Source organism: Schistocerca piceifrons, chromosome 2 (assembly GCF_021461385.2).
Source record: "Schistocerca piceifrons isolate TAMUIC-IGC-003096 chromosome 2, iqSchPice1.1, whole genome shotgun sequence".
Classification (NCBI taxonomy): domain Eukaryota; kingdom Metazoa; phylum Arthropoda; class Insecta; order Orthoptera; family Acrididae; genus Schistocerca; species Schistocerca piceifrons.
The window spans coordinates 479,012,642-479,025,773 of record NC_060139.1 but is presented as its reverse complement, the minus strand read 5'-3'; the positions used below and the strand labels follow the sequence as shown (position 1 = coordinate 479,025,773).

The following is a 13,132-nucleotide window of genomic DNA, read 5'->3' as shown; positions in this document are numbered from 1 at the left end:
TGTTGTTAAATTTACTTCATCATTGTAATGAGAAGTAATTAACATAGCACATATAGGAAATCAGTTGGGGCTATATAAAATTATTGCTGTACCCAGGTTCATCATTGTATTGGTAATTGTTATATGGAGGTTTGACTGTATATTGGAATGTGTAGCAAAAGTTTTTATTATCACCTTAGAAACCAAGTAATATAATTAATTTTTTTTTATGTTTGTAGGCACACGTTTGCAGTTTATAGTACTACAGTAAACCAATGGAGTATTAAAAAAAGAAAAACAATGGTGCAACCCATTGATTAGCTGGAGTATTGTGGAGCAATTCATTTTCAGCAGCAGCAGAAACGTTGCAGCTTTGTCAGGCTAATTCAGATGCTTTCTGCGCCCATTTGGGTGACCTGTAACACTGCTGCTGCTGCTGCCGTAAACTAATCACAGCACAATATTTCATTTTATCAATCAGTTGCCCCATTTTGTTTTGCCTCCTCTCATGGCATGCTGTAGTACTGTGGTGCAGCGATTTCATTTTGTAGCAGAACTGCAGATGTGTACCTGCAAAGAAACAAAATATTACAAAGCTTTATTTGCTCAAGGTAATAATTAAAACATTATTACTATCCCTTGTAGTAGTCTAATATCTTACTCTATTTTCTGTACATGTATTTTGTTCATACATACCTCAGTTTTCTCAATTTCTGACGAGTACTTAAACAGAAGTGTATGTAATTCTTCCACATATTTCTGACATAAATTTAGTTCAGAGCTCAAAACACCACAACGTTTTACCACGTTATCATTTACACCACCTAAAATTTCCACCATTCCCAAACATCTGTCTATTCTTTCCTCCAAATAAGAGAGTTCAGATAATAATAGAGCAGACATTGGTGCTGCACCTTAAATGAAAGAAACACTGTAAACCTACAAGGCAAATATAGGTAGAGTAGTCAGCAATTAAGTGTTAGCAAATATATTGTAGTAACTGCCACTAGCATATTGGAGTATTAAAAACATAGAGACTAACTACAAAAAATTTGGAGCAAAATAATTATATAGTAGAACCCCTCTAATCCGACCTTGGATGGTCCGTCACTCCAGTTAGTCCGACCATGCTGAGGCTCGCGAGCCTGTGCCAACTTGTCACTGACTGATCACCTGTCAGGCCATTGTTGCCGTGTCTATCGCTGTGCATATTGTTATACTGTACATTATTGTGCAGTTTTATCCTTTGTTGGGATTAAAAAACTTCGTGTTTGCTTTATTCCGTGTTCTCTACCGTACTTATTACTGTAGATTCACTGTGTTTATGGTTGTCTGTTTTTCAACATGTCTGGATTCGAACGTAAACACGTAACTCTTTCACTAAATGAAAAATTAGCATTGCTACAAAGACTGGACGAAGGAAATTCGCTCCAAAGAATTGCAAAGAAACTGAATATAGGTGTTACGACAATTAAGGATTGGAGGAAGGATCGGAAAGGCACTGACTCCTATACAGTTACAATTGATGGTGAAAACACACTGAAGAATCGCAAAACATTAAAAAAGCCTAAACTTGAGCTGCTTGACAACGCATTGTGGATGTGGTTTTGTCAAGAAAGAAGGAAAGGTACTCCCATATCCGGGCCAATTCTCAAAGAAAAAGCGATAGTTTTGCACAAAAAACTGGAAGCCGAAAGAAAATTTGCTGCCAGTGAAGGCTGGATTGATCCTTGGAAAACTCGTCAAAAATGTATCCCCGACTTTTTTTCCAAGTAACTTTTTTTCGTTTTTACTGTAAAAACAATGCATACAGTATAATCATTTCTTAGTTTATACATACATTAGTTTATTTTTATATACAGTGCTACAAAGACTTTTTAGTTTACAGTATATACCGTTCATACATTATTATGTACAGTACAGTATTGTAATTTGTTTGTCGTTTTTCCTTTTAAAACCAATACATATTATAGTGTGTGTAGACATTTTTTAGTTAATATACTGTTTTAACACTGTGTAAAAAACATCTTTTTATATTACTGTAGACATCTTTTAGTTCTTATATCGTTTAATTTTTTGTACTAAATGTCTTTTATATTTTTTGCAATAAATATTAGATTTTTCGGATAATCCGACCTTTTTCTCTTTCCGACCATGGTCTCGGTCCCGAAGGTGACGTATTAGAGGGGTTCTACTGTATGTACACTTCCCACATAGAAACTCCTGTTCCAGCATAAAGAATCTTCCTATTTAGATACATTTACACAATATATATTCTGTAGATAAAAATGAATAATTTTTCAAATTATCTTATGTATTACTAAGAACAGGACAATAAAAAGAAATAATTTTAGGCTAAATTAAAACAAAAGACCAAATGTCAATGGCAAGCATCACATAGCAAGGTATCATTGCCTATAATGCAGTCAGTGTGTTCTCTTGTGCTTTAAAAGGGAATCTGGGTCAAGAAATACATGTTTCCGACATATTTACTGATATTCTACAAAAAAGCAGTTGAAGGGATGAGCAAGGGTCTTGTTGGGTAATCACAAAGTCAGCTCAATCATAAAAAATTTCTGAAAGTACTGTAAATGGAAACTGTCATCCTACATTCTAGAACAAATAATTTTCTGTGTGGTAATCATCTTGCTTTATGGCTGAATGGTACAGTGCCAACTACAGATCCACAGGCCTCAGGTTGTTCCCTGATTGGGGGAGATTTTTATCTGTCTCTTTTCACTACTTTCACCTCCGGGAAAGTGAAAAATGCTGAGTTCAGAATTCACATTAAACTGTTTGGTTGCTCCAAAATTAACTGCAAACAATAAATGCAGTTTGTTCTGAAAGCACTTCCAAGAGAATGACTTTGGTCACACTGAAAATGTCGTGACTGTTCCTTTAGAGTACCAAAGAACTTGTTAATGCTGAAAGATATAAACAAGTCATCAATAACGTCAGGCGACACTGCTGAAAATGTACAAGTGTTCTATATCACGACAATGCTACGTGTCGCGCAACATGTCGAAGGACTGATTATTTGCCAGGGAGGGAAAAAAATATTAATGTCTCATTGCCCATACTCGCCTGTTTTTTAAAAGTTCAAGAATAAATGATGAGTAACACTACTGAAATCTGAAGATCGTCAGGCCAATGCAACAGATCTCTTCTTGCTCCTCACACTGTGAGAAACCTACATCACAGTAAAAATGAGCTGTTGCAAACTTTGGCACAATTCCTGAATGCAAGCTCCTTTAACATTTACAATTTCCTCACTGCTAACTTACCAAATAAATGACTTCCCCCCATGGACTGTTTTAGGGCTTCTAAGAATGGGAAATTTAAGTCTCTCTCATTTGCAACAACTGAAGAACTTATCTGTTGAGTGTCTTGAGTACTGCTATAATTAGGTATGAATGTACCAATCAGTTAATATTCTCCATGAATATGAAGTCAAAAAACCTAAATTTTTACAATTTACACCATATATCAGTTTGATTAATTAATTAAATACTATACATAAGCAGCTGGTAGAAGACAACTGTTATTATCAAAGTCATACTGCGCATGCTGCTTATGGAGAATTATCACCACCACCCTTGTCCATGCTCAACTGTCAATGACTTTCTCAAGCAGGTATACTAAAAATAAAAAAAAATAAATCCAACTTCATGGATCTGGTGGCACCCATGGGAAGCATCAGATATAATTAAGAGTGTCCCACTCCCAGTCACTCATTAGATTATATAAATCCATTTAGCAATATTTTCTAAGTACAAAATGATGATATCTCATTAAAACTACTTTCTAATGGCAAGAAGACGCTGATTCGCTTCATGTGCTCAGTTACTATTAGTCATGCTGTATCAAAGCACCAGATGGACTGTCCTCTTACAATCTTCACAGAGTAGGTATTAATACTAGCAAGTTGCCCAACTACATCACTGCGATTTTGTTAAAACTGATATTAAGTATTCATCCTTACCCAGTTTAGATAATGAAGCACTTTCCACTCAGGCAGAGCTCCACATATGCCTGAAGAAGCTGAAGAGATTTGAATGTATGACTGTCCCAGGGACTGAAATTTAATGAGAGTTATTTATTCCACTATTGTCCGCGGCTCGTGATCTTGCGGTAGCGTTCTCGCTTCCAGCACATGGGATCCCGGGTTCAATTCCCGGCGGGGTCGGGGATTTTCTCTGCCTCGAGATGACTGGGTGTTGTGTGTCTTTCATCATCATCATCATCCTCATTCACTCGCAAGTGATCATCATCATCATCATCATCATCATCATCATCATCATCATCATCATCATATTATTATTATTATTATTATTATTATTATTATTATTATTATTATTATTATTATTATTATTATTATTATTCCACTATTACTGATCTCCTCAGCACATTTATTACTTCAGGATTCATTTTTACATCAGCGTCTTGCATCTCCACATGAAGCAAGGATAGCAACAATATAAAATAGGATAGATTGCTACTTACCACATAGGGGAGGCAGTGAGTGGAAGGCAGGTATATTGTAAGGAGGAGGAGGAGATTAGTGCGTAATGTCCCGAGACAATGAGGTCATTACAGACTGACTACAAGCTCAGTTTAGGGAAGGAAGCAGAAGGAAACCAGCCATGCCCTTTCAAAGCAAACATCTGGGCATTTCCCTTAAGCGATTTAGGGAAATCATGGAAAACCTAAATTAGTACGGCAGGATGCAGGTTTGAACTATCACCGACCTGAATGCAAGTCCAGTGTGCCAACTACTGCACTACACCACTCAGTTAACACACTAAAAGAAGTCTGTGGAGGCCATGTGTGCGAGCTGTGCATGTATGCACATGTGAGTTTATTTTTCTACATCTGAAGGAGGATAACTTATAATATCTAACATACGATTTTTAACATGCCTGTGTGGGACTCAAAACATCCCCTGTGGTAAGCAGCATTCTATCAAATTTCATACTGTTACTTCATTCCAAATTTTTTATGGTTTGCTACTATACTAAGAAAACGTCAGATGCCAGTGATGGACGCATATTTATTGTTTTAAAAAATTTAATGATATCTATTGAGGTTATTAGTGGTCCTGAATGTGAAATAATCTGGGTCAAACATGATATCACATGCTATTATAGGCCATTTGCCTCAGGAGGTGTAGTGACTGAGCACAGAACTTGCAGAATGTGGTGAATAAATTTCCTGGTCTTCTTGTGACAATAGAGGGAGACTTCAATTTGACAGCTATAGAAAAAGACTCATGCAATCTAAACTGGTGTTAGTGACAGTGCTTTATGTGAGATATTATGAATGTCTTGTCTGAAAATTACTTTCAGCAGATAATTATGTGAACAGATTTGTGACGGTAATGTTTTCGACCTCCTAGCAACAAAAAGACACAAACATTTTGAACCAGTTAACAAAGAGGATGGCATTTATGATGATAATGTTGTGATAGCATCAGTACCTACAATCATCATAAGGCATGCTAAGAAAGGTTGGAAAATGTTTTTGCTTAGCATGAGCAATAGGATACAAATTGCACAGTATCTGAGTAATCAACATCAAATATTCAGGTCTGAAGATGAAGATGTGGGAAAAATGGATAAAATTCAAAAGTGTGGTTCAATATGTCACAGACCAGTATGTAGTGAGCAAGGTTTTATGGGCTCAGAGACCCACATAGTTTAATAGCCATGTCAGAAAGTTGCTACAAGAGTAGAGAGCTTTATCACAGATTTCACCAAAGTCAAAGCCTTTCTGACAAACAAAAGCTAAACAAAGTAAATATGAGCACAAAGAGAGCAAAGTGAGAATTGTTAAATGAATTTCATAGCAAAATTTTGACAACTAAAGGGACTAAAAACACCCAGGACATTTCAGAATACTGGCACAGAAATGTAAGATGAGAGAGCTAGGCTGAAATACTGAAGTTTCAGTCTTCTCAAACTGTTTCACCACAGAAAATCTTAAGACAATTCGTGTTTTCAATCATCACATGAACACCAAAATGGCACTTATATAGACAATGGTACACAGGGTGATGCCATGTTCGTTGACTTCAGGAAAGTCTTTCATACTGGTTCAGCTTTGCACTGTCATTTGATGAATAAATTAAGATCTCACCGAGTATCGGACCGGATTTCTGTTTCGATTCATGACTTTACTGTAGACAGAACTGTGTGTGTCACTCCTAACAGAACAAAAGCAACAGACATAAAGCTAATTTAAGGAGTATCTGTTAACAGTATATATAAATGATATGGTGGATAATATCAGAATCTCCATAAGATTGTTTGCAGACAATGCAGTTGTCTATAAAAAGGCAACACTGCCAGATAACTAGTGAAACGCAGGAATATTTGTAGAAGATTGATGATTGGTGCAGGCACTGGCAGTTTACTTTGAATGCAAATGAATATAAAATACTACACATAAGTAGGCGATGAAATCCTCTGCTGTTCAATTGCGCTATTGGCTACAGACCAATCTAAACAGTAACTACCGTAAATATCTTTGAGAAGCCATCTACAAGTGACCTAAATAGAAATTACCATATAAAACTAACTGTAAGAAAAGCAGGTGCCACGCGGAGATTTACTGGAACCATCTTAACGCAATATAATTGATCAATGAAAGAAATTGCTTATGAAACACTTGTTTGGGTGATTTTTGAGTCTTGTTTATCTGTCAGACACCCTTACCAAGTGTGACTAATAGAAGAGATCAAAATGATGCAATGAAGAGCAGTGTGTTTCATCGCAAGATCATTTAGTTGAGATAAGAGTCTCGAGGGGATGCTACAAGTGAGGAATTTTTGCATCACAGAGAGGTTTACTGTTGATATTCCAAGAGTGTACCTTCCAAAGAGTCTGGCAACATTTTTTTCTCCCATAGGTCTTATCAAATAACTACAATGAGGAAATCAGAGAAATTAGAGCTCATACAGAAGTTTACCGACTATTACCTTCCACACACATTTCATGGGTGAACAAGGTTTGGAGCAAAAAGACAACGTATCAGAAGTACCTTCCACCACACACCTAAGGCAACTTGCTGAGTACAGATTTCAACTTAGAGAAAGGCTGTTGAATCAACAGAATGAATTTAGGAGCTTGCAATATGACAAATTCATGTTTGATGAACACACACTGTCCTAAATGGGTATTCAGGAATTATCAAAAATTAAGCAAATAACTGATGCATTAAAAGGTAATATTCGTTGTGCCAGTGCCCAAGTACTGGGTTCTCTTAATTATTTGCACCCTATTTCAAATTAAGCTATAAAAACACTCTAAAACACCTATACATTAATAGCATATTAGTTCACTCAGTTTATGAATATTGCTACATAGTTCCTGTCACTTAGTGAAAAAAATACTGTTATAAAATGGGTGGTACAACTTGTTCATAAATGTTATCAGACTGCACGCTGTTAAATTTATCTTTCTCTCAAATTTTGACTGAATCAATATAAAAGGTTCAGGGCCAAAAAGACCGACCATAGTTTAATAACAAGATTTGGAAAATGGTGAGAACCAGAGGCTGTTGCACTCTCGGTTCAAAAGAGAATGCACAAATGACGACAAGCAAAGATTAGTAGAGATTCCTAAGTCTGTGGAAAGATCTATGCACGAAGCTTACAACTACCACTGTCGTACATTAGCAAAAGATCTGGCAGAGAACCAGAGAAAACTCTGGTCCTACATAAAATTGATAAGTGGGTATAATGCTTCCATCCAGAAACTCATTGACCAGTCCAGTGTGGCAGGTGCAGAGAGTAAAACAAAAGCTGAAGTTTTAAATTTCACATTTAAGAATCGTTCACACAGGAGAATCGTACAAACATGCCATCATTTGACCACTGAACTGACTCCTGTATAGGCAACATAGTAACAGGCATCCCTGGTGTATAGAAACAACTGAAAGAGTTGAAAACAAATTCACCAGAACTGGGTAGAATCCCAATTCGGTTTTTCAGAGAATACTCTACAGCATTGGCCCCTTACCTAGCGTGCATTTATCGCAAATCTCTCACCAGTGCACAGTCCCAAGCTCGAATAAAGAAGCACTGGTGACTCCTGCAGATAAGAAGGGCGAAAGAATGGACCCGCAAACTTACAGACCAATATTTCTAACATCAGTTTGCTGCAGAATCCTTGAACACATTCTTAGTTCGAATGTAACAAATTTTCTTGAGACCTAGAATCTTACATATGCCAATCAGCAAGGTTTCAGAAAGAAACACTCATGTGAAACTCGAGCTTTCCCTTTTCTCACATGATATACTGCAAACAATGGATAAAGGGTAACAGGCAGATTCCGTATTTATAGATTTCCAGAAAGCTATTGACACAGTGCACCATTGCTGGCTGTCAAAGACGATACGAGCATATGGAATAAGTATGTAGATATGTGAGTGCCTCAAAGACTTCGCAAGTTACAGAACCAAATATGTTGTCTTAGACGTCAAGTGTTCATCAGTGACGAGTACTGCCGGGAGTGCCCCGCGGAAGTGTGATAGGACCATTATTATTCTCCATACAAATAAACAATTTGGTGCGGACAAAGTGGGCAGCAAGCTACAGTTGTTTGCTGATGGTGCTGTGGTGTATGGGAAGGTATCAAAGTTCAGTGACTGTAGGAGGATACCAGGTGACTTAGACAAAATTTGTAGTTGGTCTCACAAATGGCAGCTAGCTCTAAATGTAGAAAAATGTTAATGCAAATGAGTAGGAAAAACAGACCTGTAATGTTCAGATACCAAATCAACCAACCAAATCAACCCAATGCCTGTCACAAGAGATCGGCATACCATGTCGATTATGGGGACGAGTACTCCACCTGGAACTGCAGTGTGGCTCTGGCCCTTGCTGGCCAGCCTAGTAACCGGATCTGTCAGTGTGCGATTACTTTATGTGTGGAGATCTTAAAGTCTAAGGAGTATCGCAACGACAATCATAGTCTTCAAGAATTGTGGAAAAATATTTTGGATGAGATTGCAGCAATTCCACCAGTCCAGCTTCGACTCACCTTTAACAACTTGCTGACCAGGGCACAAAATTGCGAAGAGATGAATGATGGTCACTTTCAACACCTGCTATAGTCAGGTTAGTCATGTCTTTCATTTTCCCTGCAGTGTTTCTTAGTACCCTGGACTCTGTTCTGCAGACCACTTTATTTGCCCCACCCTGGACATGCGAGGGTGGTTTCAAAAGTTATCAGCGGAATATAAAAAAGTACTTACATCACTGAAACTTATTTTTATTTTTCAATGTAGTCTCCCTGTAGACTAATGCACTTGGTCGAACGATGTTCCAGTGCCTTGATACCATCTCAAAAATGGAGAATCAGCATGTTTCCACTGGTTTGACTGTTTTGTCACTGGGGTATAGTAGTACACTCAAGTTTCATCCGTGGTCACAAACCAGCGAAAAAAATTTGTTCGTTTCCCCTAAAACGGGCCAAACATTGTTCCCCTATGTCGATTCTCAAGCTCTTTTGATCCAGCATCGAGAGTCATGGTACCCATCTTGCAGATAATTTTTTCATTTCTAATTCTTCAGTTAAAATGTGATACACCCTTTTTAGCATGAATGTCCTTTGATTTCATACCTTTCTTTACGAAGTACTGTATCACTGCTCGAATCTCTATTTTTTCCATCTTCGGTAATCAGTATGTGGGTACAGCAACAGAGCCACGTCACCGCGACAGCTCTCTTCCAAGAGCACTAACCAGGGTGTATAAGCGGACAAGGAAAAAAAAATTCTCGGATTTTTCCCGGATTTCCCGGTTAAAAATAGACTTTTGGGTGAAAACACGCTTCTTCCGTTTTAAGTGACAGTATATTTTCCCTTATCAATCCTTTGAATGGTTGTGGTTTTATACATGGACGTAGAATTTCCCAGCACTTTAGAAAACTAAATTCAGGGAAAAATACATGTTTTGGAAATACCTTTGATGTGCAGCAACATGTATTTTCGTATTATGAAAATATAAATTGGAATTCCACCAAACACCGCATGTTACTTTCCGAATCATTGAAATCGAGATTGCGATGGGCTTTTGTATGCCAGTCAAAGCTCATGTCACGTGATCTCGCCAGCAGATGACAGCGGATATTCAGAGCATAGGACACATGATGTAGGGGGCCAACAGCATCACTGTTAAGTAGCACAAACACGGAAAGTTAATAGTTTAAATTAATATACATAGTGTTGCTACAAAAAAAGCAAAACTATCACATATAATATTAGTCTCTAAGGTTAACAAGCTGCAAGACAAGCTAAGCTTTCTCATACAATGTTGATCTTTTTCGCGCGTGTTACACTTTTAGGATATATCACACAAATGTGCCAGTAAAATTGTTATTAATGACATAAATGTCTAATTTTCAGGGTTCTAAATTATTCTAAATGGCTCGTCATCAAAGAGTTGATTTTTAAATGAGAGTCAAATGCTTTGTGATTTATAAATTCATGGTACATTCTTGCACATAGTTCAAGGATATTTACTTTGAAAGTGATGCTTTTCAAACCACTATTCGTAATATTTTCCGGTGACCAGTTAGAAATAGGTTCATTTTAGCAGTTGCCAGAGAGCGCAGATAACAGGCTACACCGCGCCTGCGCAGCTATCATGATGTAGGAAGCCCGAAGCCCGTATGTACGTACGTGTAAAACATTGAAAGATCATACATTAGGTAAAGAAACAAGACATCAGAGGATACTTCAAGAGTATCGGAATTTCGTGAACCATATTAAAATGTGCACATTTAAAGTACATACTTAAAGTGTACATTCATATGTCCGTGCTCCCAACGAAATACACCTCGACCTGATATTAAACTTTTCAGTGTGCTTTTTTGGGATGTAAATTTTCTTAGAGCACCAGTACTGTATTATATCATGTTTGGTTCTTTATTATGGCATAATGCCATACGTGCTAGAAAATGAAAACGTGCACTTGAAATGCAGCGAACAGTTGAAATTACCCAGTACTGTGGAATTAAACATTTCGTTTCAAATACATTGACTGCCTCTGCGGAAAAGGTTAATAAAAGTCAAATTTCTTTAGCAAACAGGCAAAAATAACATCATTGTTCAGCAAGGCGATTAATGCTTGGCTGTCAGAAAGGTAGAAATAAAATAAAATCTGAAACTAATGACATATTTTAGCCTTCCGTAATTATGTGAATGTATTTTAATTCACTTGATAGCTCCCGACCACAGATATCTGTTTTGTTTTCATTTGACGTGAGAGTAAACGAAGGGGAACAGCAAAATCACTAAATGGAAATACGGGTCACGTGGAGACTACCCACAATAGCTCGGAATGCTGTGGGCATCAGCCCTGGATCTACGATATTTACGAACCGGTCCAATACTAAAAAAAAATCGAATTTTCAAAAATATGTTCATCTTGTAGTGCTCATCTTTCTCAAAAGTCTGAAACATAAAACATATGTGTTCGAGGAAATGTAGGACATGTTATTTGGTCTTAAGTGTGCCAAAGTGCAGTGCCACATCTCTTCATACAGCATTCTTTTATCGTACGTCACTGTATTTCTTTCTGTGGAATTGAAACGTGTTTATTTTACAATGGATGCCATCAAACTATATTCAGGACAGTGGAAATTGAAATGTCCTGTGGTGCCTCTCCTGCTCCCAGTCGGCCGGTTTGACAGCCTGCCCCTCTTTTTTAAAAAAATCTCGCAATTAATAGCGGATGGGATAATTTGTAATCAGGAGAACAAAAACTCTTCAGAAAATTTGAATTCTTTATTGCCTATTAGCTGATAACTTGCTGTTTTGTGTGACATAAAATTAAATATAGGTCACAAAACCAATAAAGACAAGAGATAAGCAAGAAATTACACATTATTTGAGAATCTATTACCTCAAAGTTCGTCAAACGTTTTGCTACATGAAAACTCGAAATGTCGTTATCTAATACTGAAAAAGCTGCTAACACAAACAATACCCAAGACTGATGCGGTTTCTCGATCTGATTACGTCTATTTTGTCAATGTCTTCTAGATAAAACAAAATTTTGTAACACACACCAAATAAACGAGACTGTTTTGGCACAAATGGCCATTTTTATAACACAACAGAATATTATTCACGAAGTACCAATATAAAATGCCTAGTACAAGCAAAAAGCTTCATGTTAGGAAATAATTTCAAGTTTCATTCATACGCACCAGTTTCTCAAGCATGAGATCGAAAAGTAGTATTACGAAATTTTTATACAAATTTGGAATCTTCTTATTCTTCCATAATTTGTGTGATGTCCCTGTTTCTTCTCCTTCCTCATTCTAACAAACAATCTTCTCATCCACTAGTTCTGTAGCTATTCCTACCATTGTCAAAATTTGTTCGCCGATTAACTTCACTAACCCTGCCAGAATCACAGGTTTAGTTATCCCGCTATTATTTTCAGGTTAGGCGTTATTACGTGTTCGTACAACACGTTTTCCGCGTTACTTCCAGAATAGAACTTAAGCCGGGGACTGTACAACTGGCCCTTACTAGTGTAGCAATCTGGTCAAAAATTTTCCGTCAACATTTGATCTTCTTGGATACACCGAGAAGATAATACATAATCTTTCCCGCCTGTTATTCGTGTCAGTCGTTTAGTTCCATTCTGGTAGTCTGAGTCTATGGATTTCGCTAGTAATTATAACAAGGTTGATCATTTATAAACCCAATCAACCACATAATCAAAATGTGATTGCCATTTTTCCGTTCCGCTTTACACCACTCAGCACGTATAGCCCGTCCCCTTTTGTCTGGGGAAAGTTTATTTCTAGATGCGACGAGGATTCTCCTGACAAACATCACGTACACTATACACAATCAACTTATGATTCTGTCAGAAATCAACTTTAAACGTCTTAAAAATGATCAAAATCCAAGAGGGAATCGTTTCAAAATCATATGAATAATCGAGAGACAAACGTGCGCTGGATGCTAGGCGCTTTGTGAAACAAGTTTTTTTTCTCAAGAATATGAATTTGGCGCCCCCGTTTCCCGGTAGCATCTACCTGCTTGCTGCAACTGCTTACACAGCCACAGACGAGGGTGAATCTACTACTCAAACGCGACTCAACTGCGCATGCGCAATAGCCCGCTCGTAACT

General features: G+C 37.4%; 1 protein-coding gene across 3 annotated transcripts in view; it reads right to left on the bottom strand.

Moving 5' to 3' along the window:
• LOC124776442 (spindle and kinetochore-associated protein 1-like) overlaps positions 1-13,132 on the bottom strand; it is a 90,935-nt gene that overhangs the window by 53,644 nt on the left and 24,159 nt on the right. For 2 of the 3 annotated variants that reach the window (XM_047251442.1, XM_047251440.1), the window contains one exon: positions 676-893. The exons of the other annotated variant lie outside the window; for it this stretch is intronic. In XM_047251442.1, coding sequence (XP_047107398.1) covers positions 676-882 — 207 coding nt within the window. In that variant the 5' untranslated portion in view covers positions 883-893. The remainder of the gene's footprint in view (positions 1-675; positions 894-13,132) is intronic. 3 annotated transcript variants of the gene reach the window in all.